The 9,972-nt window shown below is 43.2% G+C and overlaps 1 protein-coding gene across 1 annotated transcript; it reads left to right on the top strand.

The window, feature by feature from the left end:
* The first annotated feature begins 4,198 nt into the window (after positions 1 to 4,198).
* Positions 4,199 to 5,567, top strand: LOC131299703 (uncharacterized). The gene is made up of 3 exons (XM_058325283.1): positions 4,199 to 4,868; positions 4,947 to 5,124; positions 5,299 to 5,567. The coding sequence occupies exons 1-3, from the start codon at positions 4,467 to 4,469 to the stop codon at positions 5,565 to 5,567; spliced, it is 849 nt and encodes a 282-aa protein (XP_058181266.1). The 5' UTR covers positions 4,199 to 4,466.
* Positions 5,568 to 9,972: the final 4,405 nt, after the last annotated feature.

Raw genomic sequence — 9,972 nt, 5'->3', positions numbered from 1 at the left:
TGGGAATGGAAACCGTAGCAGTATGGATTGATGAAATCATAGTCAGAATGCTAGAAAATTCACTGATCCGGTTGAGAACCCACGTCCAATAACTATTCTCTTGATTACGTCGAAGAAGTCTGCCTGATGTCGTCCAGGAATATCCTTCCGCCCCCTATCAGTAGCATTATATTTTATAGTTTATATTGTAGGGTTAACTTTTAAGCCCTAAATTACATTAAGGCCCTTTGGACTTTGGGTAATAGTAGATTAATCATGCAACTTTTAGACAATCTGCACTATGATCCCAAGCTTCTTTTAATCTTCTTATTAATCAACCCAATTTGCACGTTTTCGCACCCATCAATCTTTGAGGCCTGCAAACACCATAAAACACTAAAACAAATCAAGTAATAAGGTAAACGGATAAACAATGCGTAAATTAGAGGGAGTAAATGGGTGCTTTTCAGCACCTATCAATACGTTATGTATTCAACTCCGTATATATAACATAATCGTTGGAGATGCAATATTTCTTGTTTTTTGTAATATATGCAAGGTGTTTCGGGCAAGTTTGTGCGCAATTTGAACCAATCCATATAGCCCATTCTATGTTTCACACGTTTAAGTGTTAGAGTGAGGTAGCCTCAAGATTTATGCGTTGGGGTGATCGAGGTGGCCTCAAGAATATATTATTGCCAAATTTGGAGAGACCTATTTTAATGGGGGATGACTAATGAAGATATATTTTTTTGCAGTTTTCTTGAATTTCTCTGACGCAATAGATATATGGTTATAATGAGAACTTGAAGATCAATTAGATAATTGAAAAGCCTTGGCAAGTCGTAGTCGAGTGTTATTTTCTTCGGCCATGCTCCTAAAAAGTGGGTGAAAATTACTCACCTTATTAACCATTGATCCCGTCCTGATTATTAGAACCATTCATTATGTCACTCTTGATTTGCATGTTTTTTGGTTAGTATTTGTGCATGTGTGGTTTTATTCAGGCTAGTTTGGCGGATTGTGTGTTGCATGTGTGGTTTTATTCAGGCTAATTTGGTGGATTGTGTGTTACATGTGTGGTTTTATTCAGGCTAATTTGGTGGATTGTGTCTTTTTTAATGGGGTTTTGCGGTCTTGGATTCAAGCTATTTTCCAGAAGTGGGGTAGTTCTGCACCTTTCTCTCTCAGTTTTTGTTTCTCTCTACATTGCGGAGTGAGTACAGTGTTTATATAAACTTCTATCTCCATGCTTCTCTTTCTATGTACGCGCGCGCGCGCACACATATAATGTATATATATTGGCGTAAACCTTTGTCCTCATAAATCTAATATTTATGCAACTGTAACACAATTTTGGCAATTTCTTATCTATTTTCATTTGTTGGCAATTTCTTATCCGTTTTCATTTGATGACGATTTCTTATCTATTTTCATTTCATGTGTGGACTATTATTTATTGCAGTTTGGAATCAAGTTGGCTATTTAAATGTTGAGCTGCCACAGAATTCTCGTTTACATATCCTCGAGATTTGCCATTTAAGGTGCAATAATTTCCATTGCTTCAGAATCTTGATCAAAATAATTAAGATGTGTTATCAACTCTTGGTTTACATTCTGATTCTACACTGGAAGTCAGGTACTTTTGTGCTAATTCTTTTGTTCCTTATGTCAGGAATTCAATGCCGGCCTTTTTGACTATTTGATAGCAACAGATGACAGCGAATTAAAGGAGACGGAACAAGCTGATGGAAAGAACCATGTAGAGAGGAAAAGATCGAGAAAGCATGCCAGGAAAAAGATGGACTCTAAATTTGGAGTAGTGGGAGGTATTGACTTCAAAAACGTCCAAACAATATGTTTATGTTTTCGGGGGATTAATGTTCCTTTGCGATTCTGCATTGCTGTTATTTTGCTGCTTCATCCAATTTGGGTCAACTTTGTAACCACTGAATTATTTAATTGCTAGGTTAGTTAATATTGGTTGGTTGTCAGTCCTTAAAATTATTGTGTTATTACTAGCTTATCTCCCATCCTGAAACAAAATGATGTTTTCTCTAGGCATTTGTTGGCTTGTTGCTTATCAGATTGGGATTGGGACCAAATTCTTAACCAAGCTCTATCATTCTACTTGTATTCAAAATTTTGGATGTAAGGTAGAATTCTATTGTAGGTGGATAAATTCAAGTAGTGCTTTAAACAGCACTGGAATGCAACGGCTTCTCGTGCCTCTTGAACGTAACCCTAATTTGTCAATGAAACCCCTGTCCTGCAAAACAGACAAGGAGTGAGTGCACCTTTGCCTCTCGTGGCAAAGGCCCTCCGATGCCTTTGTTAGTATCACGTACTAGCATTCAAACCCTAATTATCAATAGGAAAGCAAATAGAGTGCAATGTATTGCGTACCTTTTACCTCTAGGTTTACCTCATATTTATAGATATGCGTATGCTTGTTGCCCAAGCATTCCTGTTGCCATAGGATTCCTAACTCGTATAGGAAACCCATGACATCAAGGATTCTCGTTTCCTTTATCAGTTTATGGAAAAGAGTCCTTTTAGGATTCTTTTCCTTAAAGAGCCGAACATCCATTCTCATTGGGTATCTTTCTTAGATCCTATATTCTCGGGATCTTATTCCTTAACGGAATACCAACATTTCTGGATCTTTCCAGAATGTTCCTCAAACTCCAACAATCGATTTGGAGCTCTTTCCTTGTTCGGCCATCTCGTTGCCGAACAGAGGGTCTGGACCAGTTACTTCACATGTAACTGGTCTTTTATCAATTATTTGGACCATTCCTTTTTTTAGGGGGGGGGGGGGGGGGGTTCTCCTTTTGTTCGGCTCTCTCATAGCCGAACAAGGTACTTTGAACAGTGGCTTTACGTGTCACCGGTCAATCGCGTTGACCTTTCATAAGCTCCATGCTCGGGTGCTTCTTGGGCCTGCTCGGGAATACCTCCCTACAATTGCTCCCCAGCTTCACTTATTATTTTTTACTCAGATGATGTGTGAAGCTTCTCTTCCGAGCAAATTCATTCTGCTCCTGCACCTTATATATTGGAGCAACTTATCATCATTTTACCATGACGAAAATACCTTGTTAGGCCGTTTTCAGGCTTTCAGCCCTAATCTTTACACGTGTCAATGTTTATTTTGTTCACATTTAATGCGGACAGGCGTGTTTTTGGGGAACGGAACACTCAAACGCCGTCTGGGGTGACGTTTCACTTACGCCACCCTGGCTGTAGGGTATTTTTGGGTTTTCGTCCCATTTTTCAAAACACCCCAATCTTCCCCTTAGACTCCCTCTGCAGAAGAAAAAACTGTTCAAGCGTTCCCCCGCCATTGAAGCTCTGTTCATCGTCTCAAGACCTCTTCTTTTAAGGATTCCATCGACTATTCTCGTAAGTCATCATTTCTTCTTCTTACAACTCCATTTCTCTAGTGGATTGTTTTCAACCGCAGTTTAGGGTTTCATTGTCCCCATTGCTTTACACTTCGTAGAATTCCAAAATCCTATCTGGTAATGGGTAGATTTCGAAGGCACTGTAATACTCCTCAAGCCATGGCTAGTTTCAGATCTCGATATGGGATTCCTGACGATGTAGCCACTGTATTGGCTCCTGAGGATGCCCTTCGTGAGAGTTTCGATTTCGACACTCTTCACATTCCTGTAGTAGCCATTGTTGAGGGCGGGGTTAGATTCCCCTTGGCTCCTCTGCTTCGCCAAGTTTTGGCGTATTATAGACTTTCCCCAATGCAAGTCTCTGCCAACTTCTTCCGAGTAGTTATGGGCATCAACACCATAAATCAGATGTTAGGGACCTCTTTAGGTTTATACGACATTCATCACCTATACAGTATCTCTAGAACCGGGGATGCCCTCACATATTATTTAAAGAGTAGGGATTCTAGGAAGAAGCTTGTCCTTGAACTCCCTGACTCTGCTCGAGGGGATGACGACGACTTCCTGATTGTCACGGGCAACTTCAAACCCAGAGATGAGGACGGCCAAGTGATTGGTTTTCACGCTCCTCATGTATTCGGGAGCCCACGTTAGTGCTTTCCCCTAATTTCAAATCCTTGTCCTTTTTCATAGGAAAAGCTTTTTCGTGCTTTCTAATTATTTATGCTTTGCTCGGCTGCAGCTTCGAACATTAACCGGGGTTATAATATCATAACCCCTCAAGTGCACGTAGCTGATATCGAGCGAGCACTTGCTTTCAACGGCGAAGGGACTTACCTTGCTGGCCGAGCAAGAGCGGCTCAGGTTCTGCTGAGTTACAAAGCGTCATACGGGGGGTTTATTGATCGGCGTACCCGAGCAGCGGACAACCTTGCAGCGGCTGGTCCTTCAAGACCTGTTCCCGAAGAAAGGCGTTCTCGGACACCTCCAATCTCCGACGAACCAATTCCCCTTGCCGAAGAAGCCTCCAGTCCCACATCAAGTTCTTCTTCCAGCGGTTACACGCCTTCACCTCCAGCAATGAACCAGCCAATTGATTTAGGGAGTCTTCTCACCATACCTGGTCGAGGTCGTGGCGCTGCTCGGGGCCAAGGTGGCCAAGGTCGTGGCCGCCGTACTCAGACTCAGACTGATGCTCCTCCTGGCTTTTCCCCAGAAGAAATCGAGGCCATCCACAAAGAGAAACGTCAACGGGTGGAACAGCCTCAAGAAAGACCCCCACCTTCCTCCTCGTCTCCTGCTCCAATATGGGCTCCCTCCTTCTCTCATGGGAACCGAGCTATCACTGCTCGGGACATTGTCGAGACCGAAGGGACTGCCCTTGCATTGTCCCAGGCCTTTTTGTTGCCTGGGGACATGCAAAAAGAAGTTGCAATGTCTCCAGACAATCTTCTCAGTTCCTTCATGTCCCACAACGCCAAGGTAAAATTTCTTTTTGTGATCATAGTGTACACAGAACTTAACAGTTATGTTTATCACAATTGTTTTGAATGTTTCCAGGTGATGCAAAAAATGGTGGCCATGGCTCAAAAACTTAGCCAATCAGAGCCCCAACGAGCAAAACTTGTCAGTGAAAACTCCAAGCTCCAACGTACCATCATCAGGCTTGAGAGAGAAAGGAACCAGGCCCAGGGGGCTGCAGATGGCCTGAAAGGACAGTTGAAGGGGACTGAGGACAGTCTTGCCCAGACTTTGAAGGAGCTCGAGACGTCCCAGAATGAAGCCAAGGCTGCCTTTGAAAAGGGATATAACGAAGGAATCAAAGTTGCCACAGAGAGCTACACAAACCAGATGCCTGGAATTCAGGATCAAGTGTGGGTGGCGTCTTGGAGGGCCTGCCTTGAAAAAGCAGAGATTCCTGAGTCATCTCCACTTTGGACCAACATTGAGCTTCCAAGCGCAGCAGCTGGTGATCAGGAGGAAATTGTTGAAGAGGGAGATGAAGAACAGGTCTTGCAGACAGCGGAGCCTCCTGTTACCGAAGTGGAGCCTCAGAGTGATATGACCAACTCTGGCCAAAAGGAAGCCAGTGGTGGTCAACTTGAAGATGAGAATCTAACTGCAGCTGAAGCTCCTCCAACTGTTCCTACAATCGTTCAAGACCTGACTGAAGATGAGTGAATATGTCTTTGTATTGTGACAATATGTTTGGCTTTCTGTTTCTGGGCCTAGCCAAAGTGTTTAAAACATTCTAACAGTATTTCGTACTTGTCTTTAAGTATTTCGTACTTATGCATATATTTGAATGCTTCTAAGTCTGTGCACATTCATTGTATGATTTGAACAGTTTTGTGCATATTCTCGTATGCTTATGCATGTATTCATATGCTTTGCATAGTCTCGTAGAGTTTTAAGTTTCACGTACTTTAAACTTTTAAGTTTCACGTACTTAAATGTTTGAAATTTACACAAGTATTTCGAACTTGTGTTCAATTTACACAAGTATTTCGAACTTGTGTTCAAGTGTCACGTACTTTAAATGGATGTCAGATACCCTGCTCCCCAATACGAATGAGGGAATTTTACTTCGTAATTCGTATTTAAAACAAATACCAGAAACAACAATAGTTATAAAAAAAGGCGACTTTATTCATAAGCTATAGAGCTCAAGAGGGCGTTATTCGTACCCCGTGCAGCTAAAATAACAGAACTAGAACATAAGAGAGTTTTATTCGTAACTCTCACACAATCACGATGTGTACAAAGAAAAAGTATTTTTCATATAAAAAACTTCCTCAAATTATGGACATTCCAAGGCCTTGGCACCGGGTTCCCATCCAGGTCTGCCAGTCGATAAGCCCCAATGCCTACAATCTCAGTAACTCGATATGGGCCCTCCCAATTGGCCCCCAACTTTCCTTCATTAGCCACTTTAGTGTTGCCGAGCACCTTTCGTAGCACAAGGCCCCCAACACTAAATTCCCGTGGATGCACATGTTTGTTGTAGCCTTTGATTAACTGCTCTTGGTACGAGGCCAAGTGCACTAGGGCCCGTTCTCGTCTCTCCTCGGCAAGATCTAATTCAATCTCCAAAGCTCGATCGTTGCCTCCACTTTCAACCAAATTGGTCCTGTTGGTCGGCAGACCTACCTCCAATGGAATAATAGCCTCTGTTCCATACGCCAAAGAATAGGGGGTCTCTCCCGTAGACCTCCTAGGTGTTGTACGGTATGCCCATAGAACCAATGGCAATTCATCAGGCCATTTCCCCTTTGCTTTATCCAAACGTTTCTTAATCCCATCAAGAATGGTTTTGTTAGATGCCTCTGCTTGGCCATTACTTTGAGGGTAGGCCGGAGTTGAATAGTAATTTCTTATCCCATACTGGGTACAGAAAGTTTTGAACTTTTTCTGAAATTGAGACCCATTGTCTGTAATCAATGAGTACGGGACTCCAAAACGAGTAATGATGCTCTTCCATACGAACCTCTCTATCATAGGTTCGGTGATTTTAGCCAATGGTTCTGCCTCAATCCATTTGGTAAAATAATCTGTCGCAACTAGCAGAAATTTCCGATTTCCAGTTGCCTTGTGTAGTGGACCCACTATGTCCATTCCCCATTGAGCAAACGGCCAGGGACTCGTCAGCGGCACCAGGTCCTCGGCTGGTGTTCGAATCATTGGTGAAAATTTTTGACACTTCTCACAAATTTTTACGTACACCTTAGCATCTTCTTGCATGTACGGCCACCAATACCCTTGGGTGATTGCTCGGTGGGCTATGGACCGACCACCAACATGGCTTCCACAAGTTCCCTCGTGAATTTCGTGGAGGAACTTTTGCACCATCTCAGGATGCACACAAAGCAAGTAGGGTCCTGTAAAAGACTTCCTATATAGTTTTCCCTCTGGGGATAACCAGAACCGAGCAGATTTTGTCCTGATTTTATGTGCCTCCTTTTTGTCCAAAGGGAGTACTTCATCTCGTAAAAACTCCACTATTGGGTCCATCCAACTTGGTCCTTGGTTCACGTCCAAGACCATCTCTACACTTCTGCCAATGCTCGGCTCAGTTAAATACTCTACGGCTATTTTTCTTTTAAACTCAGATGGCACAGCTGCAGCTAACCATGCCAATGAATCTGCATGAGCATTCTTTCCAGAACTTATCTGTTCAATATACACCCTTTCGAAGGTATCGAGCAGATCTCTGGTCACCTGTACATATGCCGCCATCTTCTCGCTCCGAGTTTCATATTGCCCGGACAGTTGATGGACTACGAGCTGTGAATCAGAATACACCCTAACTCGTTCAGCTTTTAGGGTTTTTGCACTTCTCAAACCAGCTAAAAGCGCCTCATACTCTGCCACATTATTTGATGCATTGAACCCTAGCCGAACAGATAATTCTAACATTGACCCTTCAGGGGGTAAAAGCACAACTCCAATTCCCGAACCGGTGTTGCAAGCTGACCCATCAACAAACAGCTTCCATTCCAGGGGATCTTGTTCAGCTAATGCCTGTTTCTTCGTTACAGGAGACTTTGCTTCACACTCCTTTCTCGTAGGAGGCAGAGGTGCAACCGCAGGTGAGAATTCTGCCACAAAATCCGCCAACACCTGGCCTTTGATTGCTGTGCGCGGCTGATAGTCGATGTCATATTGGCTCAACTCAACGGACCAAGTTGAGATCCTTCCCGAGAAATCTGCCTTTCGGAGCAATGATTTTAATGGGAACTCAGTGTAAACCACAACTTTATGGCTCTGGAAATAATGTGGCAATTTTCTAGTTGCTGTCCTTAATACTAGGACCAATTTCTCGAGGGGCAAATACCTTGTTTCGGCATCTAACAAAGTTTTGCTCACATAATAGACTGGGATTTGCTCGGATCCCTTATCCCTTAAAAGTACTGCACTTACAGCATGCTCAGAAACAGCTAGATATAAAATCAGAGACTCACCTGTTTCTGGAGTCGAAAGAAGGGGAGGAGAGGCCAAATATCCCTTTAGATCCTGAAAGGCTTGTTTACATTCTGCTCCCCATTCGAACCCTTCCCTTTTCTTTAATAGCTGAAAGAAAGGTCTGCACTTGTCACTTGATCGGCTAATAAATCGATTAAGAGCTGCTGCCATCCCAGTTAATCGTTGGACTTCTTTCGTTGTCCGAGGACTTTCCAGATTTTGTAAGGCCTTTATCTGGTCGGGATTTGCCTCTATTCCCCTTAGAGTTACAAGATGGCCCAAAAACTTTCCAGAGCCGACTCCAAACGCACACTTCGAGGCGTTGAGTTTCAACTTGTACTTCCTCAAAATCTCGAAAGCTTCTCTTAAATCTGCAATATGGCCTTGCCCAGATTTACTCTTTACCACCATGTCATCTATGTAGACCTCCATAGTTTTGCCGAGCAATTTTCTAAACATGATGGTCGCCAGTCTCTGATACGTTGCCCCTGCATTCTTCAATCCAAAAGGCATGACATTATAACAGTACAACCCTCGTGGTGTAATAAAAGACGTCTTCTCCTGATCTGGTCCAAACATTGCAATTTGATGGTATCCTCGATATGCATCGAGAAAACTCATCCGTCCATATCCCGCTGTTGCATCAACCAACTGGTCAATCCTTGGAAGAGGAAAACTGTCTTTAGGACACGCCTTGTTTAAATCTGTGAAGTCAACACATACACGCCATTTTCCGTTCTTTTTCTTGACGACAACAGTATTTGATAGCCACTCTGGATAATAAACTTCCCTTATTGCCTTGGCTTCTAACAAGTGATCCACTTCTTCAATTACAGCGTCAACGTGTTGTACGGCCGCCCTTCGTTTCTTTTGAATGACCGGTTTATGCTGTGGATCTATATTCAAATGATGGCAGATAACATCTGCATTCACCCCAGGCATCTCCTCTGGTGTCCAAGCAAATACATCGACATAAGTTTTCAAAAACCTAATCAGTTCATTCTCTTCCTCTTCTGGCAGTGATTCCCCAATTAGAAAATACCTATCTGGATCAGTCTCGTTGATCAGTGTTTTCTTCAAATCCTCAACCACCCTTTCGGTTGGGTCTTTTCCGATATCCTCAATGGTCGGCAGATCCGGAGTTTCCACAGTATTAATATGGTGGGCATTATGGACTCTTTTAATGATGGATACCAAACATTGTTGAGCTATCTTTTGGTTACCTTTGATGTGCTCAATCCCATTAGACCCTGGGAACTTTACCATCTGATGGAAAGTTGAAGAGACTGCCCTCATCTTGTGCAACCATGTCCTTCCTATAATCACGTTATAGGAAGACGGTACATCCACCACTAAGAAGTCGGTTCGTAGCACCACTGTCCCAGCCCGAACAGGCAGAGTTACCTTGCCTAACGGCCAAACTGCTCCTGCTCCAAATCCGACCAGTGGAGTTGCTGATTGTACCAAATCTTCTTGTGTGAGCCCCAGTTTCTTGAACGCATCGTAGTATAGCACTTCGGTGCAACTCCCTGAATCTACCAGGATTCTCTCCATATCATATTCCCCAACTCGTAGGGTTATGACCAAAGCATCATTGTGAGGTACCTGGACTCCTCCCAGATCT

The sequence above is a fragment of the Rhododendron vialii genome, chromosome 9a (assembly GCF_030253575.1).
Source record: "Rhododendron vialii isolate Sample 1 chromosome 9a, ASM3025357v1".
NCBI lineage: Eukaryota > Viridiplantae > Streptophyta > Magnoliopsida > Ericales > Ericaceae > Rhododendron > Rhododendron vialii.
Note: the sequence above shows the minus strand (reverse complement) of the source record. Positions and strands in the feature narration are given on the sequence as shown.